Source organism: Nomascus leucogenys, chromosome 21 (assembly GCF_006542625.1).
Source record: "Nomascus leucogenys isolate Asia chromosome 21, Asia_NLE_v1, whole genome shotgun sequence".
Classification (NCBI taxonomy): domain Eukaryota; kingdom Metazoa; phylum Chordata; class Mammalia; order Primates; family Hylobatidae; genus Nomascus; species Nomascus leucogenys.
In genome coordinates this window covers 82,562,065-82,582,532 of record NC_044401.1, presented here as the reverse complement: position 1 = coordinate 82,582,532, position 20,468 = coordinate 82,562,065, and the positions used below count along the sequence as shown (strand labels likewise).

Here is a 20,468-nt window from a genome sequence, read left to right as displayed (position 1 = left end):
CGTCCGGCCCAGGGTGGTGGAGGTAGCTGGGCCTTCCCCGTCGCGGAGTAGCCCAGCTCTGCCCGAGGCCCCTTCCTCCCGCCCCAGCATCACGGGCTGTTCCACAATGGGTGTCTGGGGGTCCCTGCAGCCTCCCACCTCCCTCCTGGGAGAAGCCTGCACACACTGAGGGGCTGTTTGTTCTTTATTTGCAGAGGTATTGTGGCCAGTATTTTGGTTTTCTTATGTTTTGGAGTCACACAAGCCAAAGACGGGCCATTTTCCAGACCTCATCCAGGTAACTTGCCATTTCCTTTCCCGTGTGCCCCTGTGGCAGTTCTGTTTTGAGCGGCCACTCTGTGTCTGTGCTGCTGGGTGTGAGTGTCCTGTCCTCCCCTCCGCCCGGCCCCTCCCCCAGGCCTCCGAGGTCACTTCCCACACGGACGAGGGCGTGGGCTTCTGAGCTGGCCGTGTGCTCCTCCTCTAACCACCGAGGGTCCCTCCAGGCCTTCTCTGGCCCTTTCACTCTTCCCTGTCCAGGGCTCTCCGGCCCTTTTCTTCCTGCTTCTGCCTCCTCTTTCCACAGTGGCCGAGGGCTCCAGATGGGACTGTGAGGCCAGGGACTGTGGGCTCTAGGTGGGGCTCTGAGACCAGAGGGGGCGGGGGTGGGTGAGGGCACCAGATGGGGCTGTGAGGCCGGGGGCGGGTAGGTGAGGGCACCAGATGGGGCTGTGAGGCCAGGGATGGGTGGGTGCGGGCTCCAGATGGGGCTGTGAGGTGCCGCCCACCCCCTGCCCTTGAAGTGGTTGCCCAGCGCACTCTGCCTCGGCCACCAGCCCACCTTATGGCCCTGAGTTCTAACAAACCCTCGTGGGCCAGAGCATCCCGCCAATCTCAGTGCATTCTGTCCCCCAAGTCCCACCCCAGGAAGGCGGGCTCAGGCCTCTGTAGGGTCGGGTGTTTCCCGAGTGGCCACATGAAGTAATTAGAAACATTTTCTGCTTCAACAGGAGTATGTATTATAGAAAATTTCGAAAATATAAAGATACTTAAAAATAAAGCTACCCACAAATAATAACCACTGTTAAATTTTCACGTGTTTGTGATACAGACATATTCACTTGTTTGTGTATACGGACATATTCACGCGTTTGTGAGATATGGACATATTCACGCGTTTGTGTGATACGGACATGTTCACGTGTTTGTACGGACATGTTCACACATTTGTGATACGGACATATTCATGCGTTTGTGTGTACGGACATTCACGCGTTTGTGTGTACGGACATATTCACGTGTTTGTGTGTACGGACATATTCACGTGTTTGTGAGATATGGACATATTCACGCGTTTGTGAGATATGGACATTCATGCGTTTGTGTGTACGGACATATTCACGTGTTTGTGAGATATGGACATATTCACGCGTTTGTGTGATACGGACATGTTCACGCGTTTGTACGGACATATTCACACGTTTGTGATACGGACATATTCATGCGTTTGTGTGTACGGACATTCACGCGTTTGTGTGTACGGACATATTCACGTGTTTGTGTGTACGGACATATTCACGTGTTTGTGAGATATGGACATATTCACGCGTTTGTGTGTACGGACATATTCACGTGTTTGTGAGATATGGACATATTCACATGTTTGTGTGTACGGACATATTCACGCGTTTGTGAGATATGGACATATTCACGCATTTGTGAGATACGGACATTCACGCGTTTGTGTGATACAGACATTCACGCATTTGTGTGTACAGACATGTTCACGCATTTGTACGGACATATTCACGTGTTTGTGAGATATGGACATATTCACGTGTTTGTGTGTACAGACATATTCACGCGTTTGTGAGATATGGACATATTCATGCGTTTGTGTGTACGGACATATTCACGTGTTTGTGAGATATGGACATATTCACGTGTTTGTGTGTAAGGACATATTCACGTGTTTGTGAGATATGGACATATTCACGTGTTTGTGAGATATGGACATATTCACGCATTTGTGTGATACGGACATATTCACGCGTTTGTGTGTACAGACATGTTCACGCATTTGTATGGACATATTCATGCGTTTGTGTGTACGGACATATTCACGCGTTTGTGAGATATGGACATATTCACACGTTTGTGAGATATGGACATTCACACGTTTGTGTGTACAGACATGTTCACGCATTTGTATGGACATATTCACGCGTTTGTGAGATATGGACATTCACACGTTTGTGTGTACGGACATGTTCACGCATTTGTACGGACATATTCATGCATTTGTGAGATATGGACATATTCACGCATTTGTGAGATATAGACATATTCACGCGTTTGTGTGTATGGACATGTTCCCACGTTTGTGTGTACGGACATGTTCATGTGTTTGTGAGATATGGACATACTCACGCGTTTGTGCGGACATATTCACGTGTTTGTGAGATATGGACATATTCACGCGTTTCTGAGATATAGACATATTCACGCGTTTGTGTGTACGGACATATTCACGCGTTTGTGTGTACGGACATATTCACGCGTTTGTGTGTACGGACATGTTCACGCGTTTGTACGGACATATTCATGCGTTTGTGTGTACAGACATATTCACGCGTTTGTGAGATATGGACATATTCACGCGTTTGTGAGATATAGACATATTCATGCGTTTGTGTGTACGGACATATTCACGCGTTTGTGTGTACGGACATGTTCACGCGTTTGTATGGACCTATTCATGCATTTGTGTGTACGGACATGTTCACGCGTTTGTGAGATATGGACATGTTCACGCGTTTGTGAGATATGGACATGTTCACGCGTTTGTGTGTACGGACATGTTCATGCATTTGTACGGACATGTTCATGCGTTTGTGTGTACGGACATGTTCACGCGTTTGTGAGATATGGACATATTCACGCGTTTGTGCGGACGTATTCACGCGTTTGTGATACGGACATATTCACGTGTTTATGTGTACGGACATATTCACGTGTTTGTGTGATACGGACATATTCACGCGTTTGTGATACGGACATATTCACATGTTGGTGTGTACGGACATATTCACGTGTTTGTGTGATACGGACATATTCACGCGTTTGTACGGACATATTCACGTGTTTGTGTGATATGGACATATTCACGCGTTTGTGTGTACGGACATATTCACGTGTTTGTGTGATACGGACATATTCCCGCGTTTGTGTGATACGGACATATTCACGTGTTTGTGTGATACGGACATATTCCCGCGTTTGTGATACAGACATTCCCACGTTTGTGATACAGACATATTCACGCGTTTGTGTGTACGGACATATTCCTGCGTTTGTGATACGGACATATTCACGCGTTTGTGATACGGACATATTCACGCGTTTGTGTGTACGGACATATTCACGTGTTTGTGTGTACGGACATATTCACGTGTTTGTGTGATACGGACATATTCACGCGTTTGTGTGATACGGACATATTCCTGCGTTTGTGATACGGACATATTCACGCGTTTGTGATACGGACATATTCACGCGTTTGTGATACGGACATATTCACGCGTTTGTGATACGGACATATTCACGTGTTTATGTGTACGGACATATTCACGCGTTTGTGTGATACGGACATATTCACGCGTTTGTGATACGGACATATTCACGCGTTTGTGATACGGACATATTCATGCGTTTGTGTGTACGGACATATTCACAGCCTCGAAAGAGTAGAATCCTGAACATGTGGCTTCGTGCATTCCCTGCTTCAGGTTCAACGACTTTAGTCATTTCCTTACTAGTTTTTTAACAGCTGAAATTTTAATGACCGCTTGTTTAGCTGTCATTAGAATGTACTACATTTAACTAACTTATTTAAGCCATAATGTTGTATATTTAGGAAGTTTCCAGTTTTATTTTAATAAACTACGCTGTGGTGAATTTTTTTACGTATGCTCTGTGTAAATATCTGATTATTCATTGAATAAAATGTCCCAGAAGTGAGTATTGAATGAAAGGGCATACACAGTTTAAGCCCGTGATATGTGTTATAAAATTGGCCTCCAGGAGAGCAGTGTCTGCCTCAGGGTCAGTGCCATGGTGGTGAGTGAAGCTCCCCCATCCACAGAAGCCCTGAGCAGGGAGCCGTCCGGTGACCCAAGCAGGCTGGTCTTGCTGGCCCCTTCCTTGCCCAGGGCCTTGAGACAGGGCTCCTTGAGTGCCTGGCGGGCCGCTCTGCTGCCTGACAGCTATGTGGGAAGGGCCCAGGCCTCTGTCTGCCCAGTCGGCTGAGCACGGATGGTCTTGCCTCCAAGGGATTTGGATTCCTCAGCAGAGCAGTAGAAAGTGCAGTGATGGTGTGAAAACTGCCCGTCACACAGTGAAAAGCCTGGTGCAGTGATGGTGTGAAAACTGCCCGTCACACAGTGAAAAGCCTGGTGCAGTGATGGTCTGAAAACTGCCCGTCACACAGTGAAAAGCCTGGTGCAGTGATGGTCTGAAACTGCCCATCACACAGTGAAAAGCCTGGTGCAGTGATGGTCTGAAAACTGCCCGTCACACAATGAAAAGCCTGGTGCAGTGATGGTCTGAAAACTGCCCGTCACACAGTGAAAAGCCTGGTACAGTTACGTGCTTGTTGGGTGGATTTGGAAGGAAGAAGAGCTGCTAGAAGCTCAGCCCATGGCCGTCCTTGCTTGGAGATGCACCAAATCCCCCCTGGGTGGTGGCATCACCGCGGGCTAGGACACAGCCGTGAGTGGGACAGACTGGTCATCAGGCAGCAGCTTGTCCTGGCACATGGCCCCTGGCACAGGGAGAGACTCCCAGGAGACCCTCAGCTCTGTGCAGTCTAGGAGCTCCGGTGGCAGGTCACCTGGCGGGATGTGGAGCATGTGGGCCTGAAGGTCTTGACAACCTCCCAAAGCTCCGGCCGCGGTGTCTCTGAGCTGTGGCTCGTCCCCTCCCACTGGGCAGGGCTGGGGGTTCCCGGGGTGTTCAGTTTTTAGTTTGAGCTCTGCTCTACCTTTCTTCTGTCCGTTTAGTTTGCTGGGCATACATTCCACATTACTTTGCCAATCTTCGATTTGTTGACGGGGAAGCCTGTTCTGGAGCCACCTTCTTCCACGTGTCTTGTCAACTTGGGGGCCATCAGGGAGCCCTCAACCCTCTGCAGTCACAACACATCGAAGTGGACAAGTGATGAGTCCTGTGCAGCGGAGGCTCTGGGAGGGGCAGGGAGAAGGGCTTTCTCCAGAAAGGTTGTCTCTGTGGGCTCTGCCCACCTTCTTCCCACTCCCCTGGGTCTGGCCCAGGATTGCCCAGTCTGGCAGCTGTAGCCGTAGCCTTAGCGACTGGGCCTCATGAGGAGGAGTGGATATGGGCCCAGCCTGGCCATCGGTGGAGCTGCTTTCTTTGATAACTTGAGTTGGCTGCAGCTCTGAGGGAGGTGGAAGGTTCTGGGCCATTGAGGAGGGCATCCCTCCTGTGTAAACTGCATTTTCTTCCTGGCTCCCTCCAAAGGCTGTCAGCCACAGCATTTCCAGGGCTGCTGAGGCTGCCTGTCTGTCTTTCCCCTCTGGTGTGATGTTTAGAAAGACAAATGAGCGCTGGAGGCTGGGGGTGGCCCTGGGGTCAGGGAGGTGCTAGAGTTGCTCCGGGAAGCGACGCAGGAACGCAGACCAAGGGCCTGCTGGGTATTCAGGGGCAGCAGCCTGGTGCAGGTCGGGTGTGAAGCGTGAGTGGGGAGAGGAGTCCGAGATGCCACCTTTCTGATCTGGGGCCTTCCCCAACAGGAGAAACATGAGAAAGATTCGACTTGGCAGTGGGGGGAGGGAAGTTAGCACCGGACGTGGTGACCTGTGGCCCGCTCAGAACATTTTGGTTTCATGGGTGTAGCTGTCCCCTCAGAGAGCACCTGCAGGCTGAGCACCAGCTCTGAAGGCGTCCCCTTCAGTCAGCGTCGGAGAGCGCCTGCAGGCCGGGCACCACCTCCGAAGGCGTCACCTGCAGGCCGGGCACCACCTCCGAAGGCGTCACCTGCAGGCCGGGCACCACCTCCGAAGGCGTCACCTGCAGGCCGGGCACCTGCTCCGAAGGCGTCACCTGCAGCCCAGGCACCACCTCCGAAGGCGTCACCTGCAGGCCGGGCACCTGCTCCGAAGGCATCACCTGCAGCCCGGGCACCACCTCCGAAGGTGTCACCTGCAGCCCGGGCACCTGCTCCGAAGGTGTCACCTGCAGCCCGGGCACCTGCTCCGAAGGCGTGCCCTTCAGTCAGCGAGCCCTTGTGGGGCGAGGGCTGCCCTGAGTTAATTTCACCACGAGCCCCTTTAACTCTTGGGCCACTGGGAAGTTTCCAGGTTCTTCTTATCCCAAGGCGTGAGGAAGAAGTTTGTGATCTCAGTTGTCTGTCTTGGGTCCCAGACCTCCCTTTGCAGCTTTTCCTAAGAACGCCAGGGCATTTGTATTTCCTGCCAATGATGGCGGCTTTTCGTGAGCCACAGTGGCCGTCTTCCCCTGAGTATGTCCGGGGCCTCCTGAGTTTGATCCTAAAACCTCACGTCTGCATGTCTTGCCGTGAGCTGCTCAGAGCCATGGGAAGTCAGGAATTGAGGGATGGTTTCACGTTAGAAGTCTGTTAATGTAACTCATCACATCAACATGAAAAAATTGATCCCCTTAAATGCAGAAAAACAATTCACATTCATCCATGACAAAAACTTAACATACTGGAATTGAAAGATTTTTTTAACATGATAAAAAGTATCCCAGCCTGGGCAACATGTCGAAACCTCATCTCTACAAAAAAAAAAAAACAGAAAAATTAGCTGGATGTGGTGGCACACACCTGTGGTCCCAGCTACTCAGGAGATTCAGGTAGGAGGACTGCCTGAGCCCAGGAGGCAGAGGTTGCAGTGCACCTAGATTGCACTCCAGCCTGGGCAACAGAGCCAGGACCCTGTCTCAAAAAAAAAAAAAAAAAAAAAAAAAAAGGTGGCCAGCCACAGTAGCTCACACCTATAATCCCAGCACTTTGGGAGGCTGAGGCAGGTGGACCATCTGAGGTCAGGAGTTCGAGACCAGCCTGGCCAACATGGTGAAACCCTGTCCCGACTGAAAATACAAAAATTAGCCGGATATGGTGGTGCACACCTGTGAGCCCAGCTACTCGGGAGGCTGAGGCAGGAGAACCGCTTGAACCTGGGAGGTGAAGGTTGCAGTGAGCTGAGATTGCACCACTGCACTCCAGCCTGGGTGACAGACTCCCATCTCAAAAAAAAAAAGTATCCACCAAAAACCTACTCCAAACTTAATGGCGCAAGTTTAGAAGCATCACTCGTAAACACAAGACAGGGATATTTGCTGCCTGCTTCTGTGCAACAATTTATGGGCAAAAGATTTAAGGACTGGAATGGAAAAAATGAAGAAAAAAATTTCACTTTTCAGAGAGAAATTGTGCCTAATTCTGAGTTACAGCTTTCTTTATAAAAGCTCTCCCAGGGGCCTGTGAAGGGCCCAGAAGAGACACTGGATGTGAAGGAGGCAAGAGCCAGCCTGGGGCTGAGTGGAGCCGTGGGGGCCCGGGCCAGGCGCATTAACACTCTGTCGTCTGTCTTTGTAGCTTACTGGAGGTTTTGGCTCTGCGTGAGTGTGGTCTACGAGCTGTTCCTCATCTTTATACTCTTCCAGGTAAGCTGTTTTTCTGGGTTGGATACCTGGGAACTTAGGTGACAGTGTGGCCCCAGGCAGGGTGACAAAGGAGGCCCACACGCCTCGAGTGATGGGAGGAAGCAGGGCTAGACCCCCACAAAGTAGGCCGAGCTGCGGGGGGCCTCCAGGAGCATCTGCTGGTGGGGCACTGACTGTGGCCGTTTAGCAGGGCCACACCCAAGTGTGGGCACGGACGAGGGCAGGGCCAGTGGTGCAGCTGCCAGGGTGGCTTTGCCCACAGCTGTCGTATCCTAATGCAGGTGGGGACTGGGCATGAAGGGAGCAGCAAGTCAGGTCCTGTGATGCAGGCCAGCGTGTGCACGGCCAGGGCACATCTGGGCTTCAGACGGGACCCCAGCGCCAAGAGGGATGGGGTCTTTGTTTTTGTGTTTTGTGGTTGCCCAGTGTGACTGTGTGTGCTTCTTCCCCATCCTGACCACATTCCACAAGACGAGCAGGGTGCAGGTGGGAGATGCAGCTTCTTTGTAAATCCTGGGTCAGGCTGTGTTGCTGCCGCAAATGCCTACTTTATTAATACTCTTTGTTCCGTTTAACTCAGTGTAAACACACGTTTTTGGGGCTGTCTTCAGCTTACAAAGGACTTTGCTATTCCCAATCTTAAAACTCCATCAGTGCATGACAAGATTTTTTATCATCGTGGCAGAATTGACTTTTCTGGAGTAGTGTACATTCTGTGAATTTTAGCATTTGTGTAGACTTCTAGAAACACAATTAGGACACACAAGAATTCCACTGGCCCTAAAACTCCTTTGTGTTACCCTTGGTAGTTGTACCCGCCCCTGACCCCTGACAACTGGTGAGGGTTCACTTCTGTCTCTTCGAGAATATCCTCTCTTCGAGAATGGAATCATGGGGTGGGCAGCCTCTTCCCGCCCTGCACAGTGCTTCTGAGGTTCACCCAGGTTGCATGTGTCTTCCCGTGCTCCTCTTTTTTTACTATTTATTTTTTGAGATGGAGTCTCACTCTCTCACCCAGGCTGGAGTGCAGTGGTGTGATCTCGGCTCACTGTAGCCTCCACCTCCCGGGTTCAAGTGATTCTCCTGCCTCAGCCTCCCAAGTAGCTGGGATTACAGGCACCTGACACCACCCCCCCACTAATTTATTGTATTTTTAGTTTCATCTTGTTGGCCAGGCTGGTCTTGAACTCCTGACCTCGAATGATCCACCCGCCTTGGCTGGGCACGGTGGCTCACGCCTGTAATCCCAGCACTTTGGGAGGCCAAGGTGGGCAGGAGATCGAGACCATCTTGGCTAACACGGTGAAACCCCGTCTCTACTGAAAAATGCAAAAATTAGCCAGGCGTGGTGGCGGGCACCTGTAGTCCCAGCTACTCGGGAGGCTGAGGCAGGAGAATGGCGTGAACCCGGGAGGCAGAGCTTGCAGAGACTGAGATCGCGCCACTGCACTCCACCCTGGGCGACAGAGTGAGACTCCGCCTCAAAAAAAATTAAATTAAATTAAATTTAAAATTTAAAAAAAGGGCCGGGCACGGTGGCTCACGCTTGTAATCCCAGCACTTTGGGAGGCCGAGGCGGGCAGATCACGAGGTCAGGAGATCAAGACCACGGTGAAACCCCGTCTCTACTAAAAAAAAAAAATACAAAAAATTAGCCGGGCGTGGTGGCGGGCGCCTGTAGTCCCAGCTACTCGGAGAGGCTGAGGCAGGAGAATGGCGTGAACCCGGGAGGTGGAGCTTGCAGTGAGCCGAGATTGAGCCACTGCACTCCAGCCTGGGTGACAGAGCGAGACTCCGTCTCAAAAAAAAAAAAAAAAAATAAAATAAAATAAAAATGATCCGCCTGACTTGGCCTCCCAAAGTGCAGGGATTCCAGGTCTGAGCCACCGCGCCCGGCCTGGGCTCCTCTTTCTTGGCAGTGACAGTTTCTCAGGCTCCTTGTTTATGGTGACCTGGACAGTTTTAAGGATTGGTCAGGAATTTAGTAGAATATCCCTCAAGTGACATTTGAAATTGGGAACTGTGAGTTCACCCAGTTTGTTCTTTTTCAAGATGGTTTTAAATCATCTGGGTCTCTTGCATTTCCAAATGAATGTGAGGGTCACCCTTTCCATTTCTGTGAAAAGAACAGGTGAAATTTTTTATAGGGATTGCATCGAATCTGCAGGTCTGTTTTGGGAGTAGTGTCATCCTGACAATATTAACTCTGTCAGTCCTCGAAGATGTGATGGCTTCCATTTATTTACGTCTTTAATTTCTTCCAACAGTGTGTTACAGTTTTCAGAGTTTAAGTTTTGCACTTCCTTTATTACATTTACTGCCAATTATTTTATCCATTTTATGCTCTTGTAAGTGGAACTGTTTTAATTTTACCTTTGCATTGCTCATTACTCGTGTATGGAAATGTAGCTTATTTTTGTTGCATCCTGCAACCGTGCTGAACTTATTAGCTCTAATAGTTGTGGGGTTTTGGGGTAGATTCTTAAGAATATTCTATATTCTAGATTATGTTATCTACAAATAGAGATATTTTTACTTGTTTACTTGTTCCTTTCCAATCTAGATGTCTTTTATTTCTTTTTTTTTTTTTTTTTTTTTTTTTTTTTTTGTGAGACCAAGTTTCACTCTTGTTGCCCAGGCTGGAGTGCAATGGCACGATCTCGGCTCACCGCAACCTCCGCCTCCCAGGTTGAAGCAATTCTTCTGCCTCAGCCTCCTGAGTAGCTGGGATTACAGGCATGTGCCACCATGCCCAGCTAATTTTTTTTTGTATTTTTAGTAGAGACGAGGTTTCTCCGTGTTGAGGCTGGTCTCGAACTCCTGACATCAGGTGATCTGCCCACCTTGGCCTCCCAAAGTGCTGGGATTACAGGCGTGAGCCACCGCGCCTGGCCTATGTCTTTTATTTCTTTGCGTAGCTGCCCTGGCCAGAACCTCCAGCTCAATGTTTCCTAGAATAGGCAAGGATGGGCTTTTTTTTTTTTTTTGAGATGGAGTCTTGCTCTGTCACCCAGGCTGGAGTGCAGTGGCACGATCTTGGCTTACTGCAAGCTCCGCCTCCCAGGTTCTAGCGATTCTCGTGCCTCAGCCTCCGTAGTAGCTGGGATTACAGGAACATGCTACCACACCCGACTAATTTTGTATTTTTAGTAGAGTTGGGGTTTCACCATGTTGGCCAGGCTGGTCTCAGAACTCCTGGCCTCAAGTGAGCCACCACACCTGACTAATTTTTTAACTTTCTGTGGAGATGAGGTTTCGCCATGTTGGCCAGGCTGATCTCAAACTCCTGAGCTCAAGCGGTCTGACCCCCTTGGCCTCCCAAAGTGCTGGGAATATAAGCATGAGCCACTGTGCCTAGCCAGATGGACATTCTTATCTGATTCCTGATCTTAGGGGAAAAGCATCCAGTCTTTCCCCACTGAGTGTGTTAGCTGTGAGTTTTTCATAGATCTCCCCTACCGAGTGGAGAAAGTTCTGTGAGTTTTTCATAGATCTCCCTACCGAGTGGAGAAAGTTCTGTGAGTTTTTCATAGATCTCCCTACCGAGTGGAGAAAGTTCTGTGAATTTTTCATAGATCTCCCTACCGAGTGGAGAAAATTCTGTGAGTTTTTCATAGATCTCCTTACCGAGTGGAGAAAGTTCTGTGAGTTTTTCATAGATCTCCTTACGGTGGAATTTGTTTTTATAGTTCCTTGAGTTTTGTTTTTTAGATCTCCTACGAGTGGAGTTTTTTCATAGATCTCCCTACCGAGTGGAGAAAGTTCTGTGAGTTTTTCATAGATCTCCCTACCGAGTGGAGAAAGTTCTGTGAGTTTTTTTCTATAGATTCTTATTTTTCTATTCTCGAGTGAAAGTTCTGTGAGTTTTTCATAGATCTCCTACCGAGTGGAGTTTTGAGTTTTTATAGATCTCCTACGTGGAAATTCTGTTTTTTCATAGATTCCTTACCGAGTGGAGAAATTCTGTGAGTTTTTCATAGATCTCCTTACCGAGTGGAGAAAGTTCTGTGAGTTTTTCATAGATCTCCCTACCGAGTGGAGAAAGTTCTGTGAGTTTTTCATAGATCTCCCTACCGAGTGGAGAAAGTTCTGTGAGTTTTTCATAGATCTCCCTACCGAGTGGAGAAAGTTCTGTGAGTTTTCATAGATCTCCCTACCGAGTGGAGAAAGTTCTGTGAGTTTTTCATAGATCTCCCTACCGAGTGGAGAAAGTTCTGTGAGTTTTTCATAGATCTCCCTACCGAGTGGAGAAAGTTCTGTGAGTTTTTCATAGATCTCCCTACCGAGTGGAGAAAGTTCTGTGAGTTTTTCATAGATCTCCCTACCGAGTGGAGAAATTCTGTGAGTTTTTCATAGATCTCCTACGAGTGAGAAAGTTTGTGATTTTTCATAGATCTCCTTACGTGAGTTTTTTTTTTTTTTTTTGATTTTGTTTTTTCATAGATCTCCTACGAGTGGAGAAAGTTCTGTGAGTTTTTCATAGATCTCCCTTACCGAGTGGAGAAAGTTCTGTGAGTTTTTCATAGATCTCCCTACCGAGTGGAGAAAGTTCTGTGAGTTTTTCATAGATCTCCCTACCGAGTGGAGAAAGTTCTGTGAGTTTTTCATAGATCTCCCTACCGAGTGGAGAAAGTTCTGTGAGTTTTTCATAGATCTCCTACCGAGTGGAGAAAGTTCTGTGAGTTTTTCATAGATCTCCCTACCGAGTGGAGAAAGTTCTGTGAGTTTTTTTTTCATAGATCTCCTTACCGAGTGGAGAAATTTGTTTTTTCTGATTCTTGAGTTTTTTTTTTCATAGATCTCCCTACGAGTGGAGAAAGTTCTGTGAGTTTTTCATAGATCTCCCTACCGAGTGGAGAAAGTTCTGTGAGTTTTTCATAGATCTCCTACCGAGTGGAGAAAGTTCTGTGAGTTTTTCATAGATCTCCCTACCGAGTGGAGAAAGTTCTGTGAGTTTTTCATAGATCTCCCTACCGAGTGGAGAAAGTTCTGTGAGTTTTTCATAGATCTCCCTACCGAGTGGAGAAAGTTCTGTGAGTTTTTCATAGATCTCCCTACCGAGTGGAGAAAGTTCTGTGAGTTTTTCATAGATCTCCTACCGAGTGGAGAAAGTTCTGTGAGTTTTTCATAGATCTCTTACCGAGTGGAGAAGTTCTGTGAGTTTTTCATAGATCTCCTTACCGAGTGGAGAAAGTTCTGTGAGTTTTTCATAGATCTCCCTACGAGTGGAGAAAGTTCTGTGATTTTTCATAGATCTCCCTACGAGTGGAGAAAGTTCGTGAGTTTTTCATAGATCTCCCTACCGAGTGCAGAAAGTTCTGTGAGTTTTTCATAGATCTCCCTACCGAGTGGAGAAAGTTCTGTGAATTTTTCATAGATCTCCCTACTGAGTGGAGAAAGTTCTGTGAGTTTTCATAGATCTCCCTACCGAGTGGAGAAAGTTCTGTGAGTTTTTCATAGATCTCCTACTGAGTGGAGAAAGTTCCGTGAGTTTTTCATAGATCTCCCTACCGAGTGGAGAAAGTTCCGTGAGTTTTTCATAGATCTCCTTACCGAGTGGAGAAAGTTCTGTGAGATTTTCATAGATTTCCCTACCGAGTGGAGAAAGTTCTGTGAGTTTTTCATAGATCTCCCTTACCGAGTGGAGAAAGTTCTAGTATATTCCTAGTTGGTTGTTTTTATCATGAAAGCTTGTTAGATTTTTGTTAAATGATTTTTCGCATCAAGTGAGATTATCATATGGGTGGTTTTCCCCCTTTGTTAATATGATGAATTACATTGATTGATTTTCTTATCCTGAACCAACCTTGCATTCCTGGGATAAATCCTGCTTGGTCCCAGGGTGTGCCTTTTTACATACTGCTGGACTTTCTTTCCTAGCATTTTATCTAAAATTTTTGCATCCATATTTGTAAGAGATACTGTCCTTTAATTTTCCTGGAATGTCTTGTTCTGGCCTTGGCACCAGGGTTTGTGAGGATGTGTCTGACATCTTCTCATGATTTGTCTGGGGTGAAGGCATGCACTGGCACCATCACCATGACGCATCCCTGGTGCTGTGGACCTTGACCACCTGGTCAGATGTGTCTGTCAGGCTTTCCACTGTCAATCCATAGTGCATTCTCCACAAGGAGGTCACTGGTGCAGCCTGCATGAAGGGAGGGGAGTTTCGTTGCCCTCCTTGGTGTGTGGCGTCTGCACGTTACCTGGAATTCTTGTGCGTGGGAGAGATCCTGCTTCTGTACTGTTAGTTATTCTATCATGTATTTATTTATATCAGTGTGGACTTACAGATACTTGTCTTACACTTGGATATTTATTTCAGCGCTGCTCTATTTATCGTGGTGCCCAAATTATTTTGCCAAAGGGAGTTTCCACTTGGTTCCTGTATTGCTTTCACACACCATCACTGAGTTCCTGGCTTTTTGTTTTGTTTTTCTGAGCACATCCTGACTTCCTAGCACTGCGGGATGCTCCAGGCTCCTCCTGTCCACTCCCTACCCCAGTCCTGGAATCAGCCCCTTCTCCAAGAGCCCTGGGTCCTTACTGAATATTAGGGAGTGAGGCCTCGTTGCTGGGTGGGCTGCATGGTCCTGGGTGCCATAGCTCACAGAGGACGGGCATGTGTGTGCTCACTGTGTGCACAGGCGTCTATAAACACAGCCAGTGCACAGGCACATGTGTGCACAGGCGTCTGTAAATGATGTAAACCTCCCTTGAGGTCAGGCCCAAAAGCCTGCCTTGCCCTAAGGTCAAAAGGTGCATCTGGCTGATGCCAGCGTCTGGGTGAGAAAGAGCAAGTCCTGCAAGGGTGATTTCTGTGAGCGTGTTGGCCTGAGCGCACGTGTGGGGAGGGGGAGGGGTGGGGGGCACGCCGCAGCAACTCAGGGCCCCGTCCCACTCCCGTCTGTCCGGAGGTCCTAGACCCCCATGTCCTGAAGTGCACCTGTGCCCACCTGGCCCCAGGGGGGCGCAGGGGTGGAGACGGGGTGTCGTGCCTGGGGATTCCTTCCCCACGCGCTGCCTCACCAGGATTTCCCTGGGGTGGGAGGGCTGCTGAGACAGGGCGCTGCCCTCCTCCAGGGTGACAGATGCAGTTTACAACCATGATCTCCCAGCCGGGCATGGCGGATCATGAGGTCAGGAGATCGAGACCATCCTGGCTAACAAGGTGAAACCCCGTCTCTACTAAAAATACAAAAAAGTAACCGGGCCTGGTGGCGGGCACCTGTAGTCCCAGCTACTCCGGAGGCTGAGGCAGGAGAATGGCGTGAACCCGGGAGGCGGAGCTTGCAGTGAGCCGAGATCGCGCCACTGCACTCCAGCCTGGGCGACAGAGCAAGACTCCGTCTCAAAATAAATAAAATAAACAAGCATGATCTCCCGTCTCAAGTCGCCACCACTGACTCTAGCCCCGCTGACGGGCACTGGCCTTGCAGACTGTCCAAGACGGCCGGCAGTTTCTCAAGTATGTTGACCCCAAGCTGGGAGTCCCGCTGCCAGAGAGAGACTACGGGGGAAACTGCCTCATCTACGACCCGGACAATGAGACTGACCCCTTTCACAACGTCTGGGTAAGACGCCGGGAGCCCTGAGGCGAGTCCCTCCCCAGGTGTGGCCCCGTGCCGGACCAGGCACCATCCATGCTCCTGCCTCGCCCTCCACACCCCTCGGCCCACACGTGGGGTCTCCTGGTGCAGAGATGTGCTGAGGCCCTGTCCGTCTGGGTGGTGCTCACGGTGGGCGGGGGGCCCCCTGCTCTCTAGGCTGTCGGGGATGTGGTCTCCACAGGCCATGGCAGCACCTGTGAGTCCCTGGCCTTCTTCCCGGGGTCTGGCAGGTGCTGCTCAGGTGTGGGCTGATCTGCCAGTGTGGGAGTGGGGGTGGCTGTGCCCCAGGGTCAAGGGTCACACCCTGTCACCCACAGGACAAGCTGGATGGCTTTGTTCCCGCGCACTTTCTGGGCTGGTACCTGAAGGTATGGCACCTCCTCTTCCCGGCCACCCCGCCCCGGTTCTCAGGCCTGCCCTGGGCTCTGGACGGTTTCTGTCCATGGGGTTGAGCTCAGGGTGCTCTGAGTGTGGTGGGAGGGTATCGCACTGCAGCCTCCCAGAGGTTCAAGAAGCCGTGGAGCTGCCGGGCCTCCCAGAAGCGCTGATCCTGGCCAGGTCCTCGCTCTGTCCTCAGGGTCGGGGCGGTGGAGACAGGCAGCAGGGCAGGAAGTCCCGCCCCCACCTGGGCTTGGGCACTGCCCCGTCCCACTTCTGAGGGACCCTCTGCTACCTACGGGGCTAAGAGCAGTGCCCGCTTGACCCTGCAGCCCACCCCTGCAGTTTGGTGTCAGGCCCCGGGCACGGGGATGCTGCCTTGTTTGCTGACAGTCGTACATCGAGGCTGCTGGAGGGGCAGCCGCCCACCCCACGCTCACCCAGAGGCCTCACTGGGGGGCCGCCCACCCCACACTCACCCTGATGCCTCACTGGGGGGCCGCCCACCCCACGCTCACCCTGATGCCTCACTGCGGGGCCGCCCATCCCACGCTCACCCTGAGACCTCACTGGGGGGGCCGCCCACCCCACGCTCACCCTGATGCCTCACTGGGGGGCCGCCCACCCCACACTCACCCTGATGCCTCACTGCGGGGCCGCCCATCCCACGCTCACCCTGATGCCTCACTGGGGGGCCGCCCACCCCACGCTCACCCTGAGACCTCACTGGGGGGCCGCCCACCCCACACTCACCCTGATGCCTCACTGCGGGGCCGCCCATCCCACGCTCACCCTGATGCCTCACTGGGGGCCGCCCACCCCACACTCACCCTGAGACCTCACTGGGGGGCCGCCCACCCCACACTCACCCTGATGCCTCACTGGGGGGCCGCCCACCCCACGCTCACCCTGAGACCTCACTGGGGGCCGCCCACCCCACGCTCACCCTGATGCCTCACTGGGGGCCGCCCACCCCACGCTCACCCTGAGACCTCACTGGGGGGCCGCCCACCCCACGCTCACCCTGATGCCTCACTGGGGGCCGCCCACCCCACGCTCACCCTGATGCCTCACTGGGGGTCCGCCCACCCCACACTCACCCTGATGCCTCACTGCGGGGCCGCCCACCCCACACTCACCCTGATGCCTCACTGGGGGTCCGCCCACCCCACGCTCACCCTGATGCCTCACTGCGGGGCCGCCCATCCCACGCTCACCCTGAGACCTCACTTGGGGGGCCGCCCACCCCACGCTCACCCTGAGACCTCACTAGGGGGCCGCCCACCCCACGCTCACCCTGATGCCTCACTGGGGGGCCGCCCACCCCACGCTCACCCTGAGACCTCACTGGGGGGCCGCCCACCCCACACTCACCCTGATGCCTCACTGGGGGGCCGCCCACCCCACGCTCACCCTGAGACCTCACTGGGGGGCTGCCCACCCCACGCTCACCCTGAGACCTCACTGGGGGGCCGCCCACCCCATGCTCACCCAGAGGCCTCACTGGGGGCCCCGCCAGTGCTGTCGACTCCAAGAATCTGCCAGCTGGGGTGGGGGCTGCATGCACCCATGGGCAGGGCCGGGTGTGGCGGCGCGTCCTGCACTCTGGCTGACCCTGGCGCCCGCAGACCCTGATGATCCGTGATTGGTGGATGTGCATGATCATCAGCGTGATGTTCGAGTTCCTGGAATACAGCCTGGAGCACCAGCTGCCCAACTTCAGCGAGTGCTGGTGGGATCACGTAGGTGCCTGCGCGGCCCCCGGAGCAGTGGGTGCGGGCTGAGGGGCATTCTCGGTTCCCCTGTGCCCAGCGCAGCCCCTGGACCCCCTCATCCTCCCCGGGGGGCAGTGGGTGCGGGCTGAGGGGCATTCTCGGTTCCCCTGTGCTCTGCTGGGGTCCTCCTTGGGGGGCTCGTTACCCCCGACTGCAACAAGTGCTGGCCCCTCCCCGCAGTGGATCATGGACGTGCTCGTCTGCAACGGGCTGGGCATCTACTGCGGCATGAAGACCCTCGAGTGGCTGTCCCTGAAGACGTACAAGTGGCAGGGCCTCTGGAACATTCCAACCTACAAGTACGTTGTGGGGGCTGCGAGGGCAGGGCCGGGTGGGGGTTACCTGGAGGCAGCCTCAGTGTCCGTGCCCCAGCAGACCCCGAGCACCAGGCCCGTCCAGTGTGCGGCTCAGGAGGGGTGACCGTGGGGCTTTGCCTCCTGGAACCTCCCCTCTGACCTGCTGTCACTCGAGCCCAGCCGCCTCTCACAGTGGCCATGGCGTCTGACCCACTCACTTCCCTCCTCAGTCCCCGGCCGGCCTGGCGCAGGGGCTCTGGGATCATTCCGTGCTTCTCCCTCCCCTGGTTGCTTTGGTTATGAAATAGTTGCAGGTACTTTGTCATTATGACTTTGGAATTTTAAAAAGAAACAAAAGTCTAAGGAAAGGCCTGGGGGACGGGGGTGTCTCCTCCTGCCTGTGGGTGCCCCGGCTCTGCCTGGACACCTCTGTGGACGTGGCCAGCTCACGGCACCGTGGAGCGTCCTCTGAGGCGCTGCAGCCGCTGCTCAAGCTGGAAAAGACTGAACAGCAGAGGGCCTTGGGGAAGCAGGGCTTGTAGCTGGCTGGGCAGACCTCGGAGAGCGGCCAGGCAGCAGCCGGGTAACCAGGAACAGAGTCTGTGGCCCAGTGGCGCAGGGTGGGGCCGGGTGGCCAAGAGCAGAGCTGGCCCAGTGGCGTGGGGCGGGGCCGGGTGACCAGGAACAGTCTGTGGCCCAATGGCGCAGGGCAGGGTTCGGTGGGCTGCCGTCCTCAGGCTGCCGGCTCTGTGGTTCCCAGGGGCAAGATGAAGAGGATCGCCTTCCAGTTCACGCCCTACAGCTGGGTTCGCTTCGAGTGGAAGCCGGCCTCCAGCCTGCGTCGCTGGCTAGCCGTGTGCGGCATCATCCTGGTGGTAAGACCGGGCTGCCTGGCGATGGCGCGGCGGGCTGGGGCCAGAGCTGGTGCTCACCCTCTCCTCCCCTAGTTCCTGTTGGCAGAACTGAACACGTTCTACCTGAAGTTTGTGCTGTGGATGCCCCCAGAGCACTACCTGGTCCTCCTGCGGCTCGTCTTCTTCGTGAACGTGGGTGGCGTGGCCATGCGCGAGATCTACGACTTCATGGATGACCCGTGAGGGCTGCGGCAGGCCGGGTGGAGACACCACCCCCGGGGGGCAGGGGCCGGGGGGCCGGGGAGCAGAGCTTGGGAGGACCCTGGGGGGCCCGGGACGCTGAGCCCCCTGCTGCCCCGCAGGAAGCCCCACAAGAAGCTGGGCCCGCAGGCCTGGCTGGTGGCGGCCATCACGGCCACGGAGCTGCTCATCGTGGTGAAGTACGACCCCCACACGCTCACCCTGTCCCTGCCCTTCTACATCTCCCAGTGCTGGACCCTCGGCTCCGTCCTGGTGCTCACCTGGACCGTCTGGCGCTTCTTCCTGCGGTGAGTCGGGGCAGGGCAGGGATGTTCCGAAGGGGGGCCGCTGTCCGGGTCTCTTGGCGCAGGCGCTGTGGGAGTTTGGTGTCGTTGGTGCCTCGCTGTCCCTGCTCCAGCCCTCTGGCCGCCTCTGTGGGAGGCGCCTTTCCTGACCCAGCGCTCGGGGCTTTCGCTCTGCACTGACAGATCCAGGCTCCTCAGGGCTCCAGTCTGCCACGGTTGCTGTCCCAGGGCCAGGGTACCCGGCCCCCACCCAGCCCATCCTGGACCTCCACAGGCACTAGGTGCCAGCTGTCCGTGGGGCCTGCAGTGGGGCTGGTGTGGGGGCAGGTGGTGACGCTGCATCCCGCCCCCCAGGGACATCACCTTGAGGTACAAGGAGACCCGGCGGCAGAAGCGGCAGAACAAGGATGACCAGGGCAGCGCCGTCGGCAACGGGGACCAGCACCCGCCGGGGCTGGACGAAGACCTGCTGGGGCCTGGGATGGCCGAGGACGAGGGGTCACCAACTCCAAACTGACCTGGGCCGTGGCTGCCTCGTGAGCCTCCCAGAGCCCAGGCCTCCGTGGCCTCCTCCCGTGTGAGTCCCACCAGGAGCCATGTGCCCGGCCTTGCCTTCAAGGTTTTTTCCTTTTCTCCCGTGCACCTGGCAAGGCTGAAGGCGAGGGTGGAGGAGGCCCCAGCACAGCCTCATCTCCATGTGTACGCGTGTGTACGTGCGTGTGTACGAGTGTGTGTACGAGTGTGTGTACACATGCGTGGCTGCCTGTGGTGTGCACGTGTGCTCTGGGCTCTGAGGCTTCTCCAGAGGGCGGAGCTGGCTGGCGTGGCAAGGGCGTGCTCTGGGGCAGCGTGTCCCTCAGGAACCAGGGTCCTCCCTCCCCTTTCTGCCTGGTCAGCCCCATGGCCTGTGGCCCACCAAGCGCCCTGTCACCCGGCCATGGTGTGGCCCAGGCAGGGACATCTCGGTACCCTTTTTGCACTCCGTGGGCCCTGGGTGCGCTGAGGCCTGGAGGCGCCTACACTGGCTCCGCATCCACCTCCCCGCAGCTCGTGGGGGCGTTCATCCACAAACACTCCATGGCTGAGAAGCCGCGGGTCCAGGCGGCGACGCTGAGCCACCTTCTCCAAGCCTTCCTTTCACACAGACCACCTGGAGGACACGTGGGTGATGGGGTCAGAGATCACTGAGCTGCCCCTCAAGGGGGCCTGGAACCCAGGTGCTGGGGTCATGCTGCCTCTGTGGCTCCGAGTTGAGGGTCACCTTCACGAGCAAAGAGAACCAATAAAGTGACAACGAACGTCTGAGGCTTCCAGCCCTCCCCCC

General features: G+C 53.6%; 1 protein-coding gene across 4 annotated transcripts in view; it reads left to right on the top strand.

The window, feature by feature from the left end:
- PTDSS2 (phosphatidylserine synthase 2) overlaps positions 1–20,468 on the top strand; it is a 45,953-nt gene extending 25,485 nt beyond the window's left edge. For 2 of the 4 annotated variants that reach the window (XM_030802135.1, XM_030802136.1), the window contains exons 3-12: positions 195–277; positions 7,619–7,686; positions 15,126–15,260; positions 15,614–15,664; positions 17,303–17,416; positions 17,630–17,748; positions 18,506–18,620; positions 18,693–18,838; positions 18,962–19,147; positions 19,499–20,468. In XM_030802135.1, the coding sequence (XP_030657995.1) occupies positions 195–277; positions 7,619–7,686; positions 15,126–15,260; positions 15,614–15,664; positions 17,303–17,416; positions 17,630–17,748; positions 18,506–18,620; positions 18,693–18,838; positions 18,962–19,147; positions 19,499–19,661 (1,180 nt within the window). In that variant the 3' untranslated portion in view covers positions 19,662–20,468. The remainder of the gene's footprint in view (positions 1–194; positions 278–7,618; positions 7,687–15,125; positions 15,261–15,613; positions 15,665–17,302; positions 17,417–17,629; positions 17,749–18,505; positions 18,621–18,692; positions 18,839–18,961; positions 19,148–19,498) is intronic. The other 2 variants (XM_030802137.1, XM_030802138.1) reach the window with 2 other exon arrangements.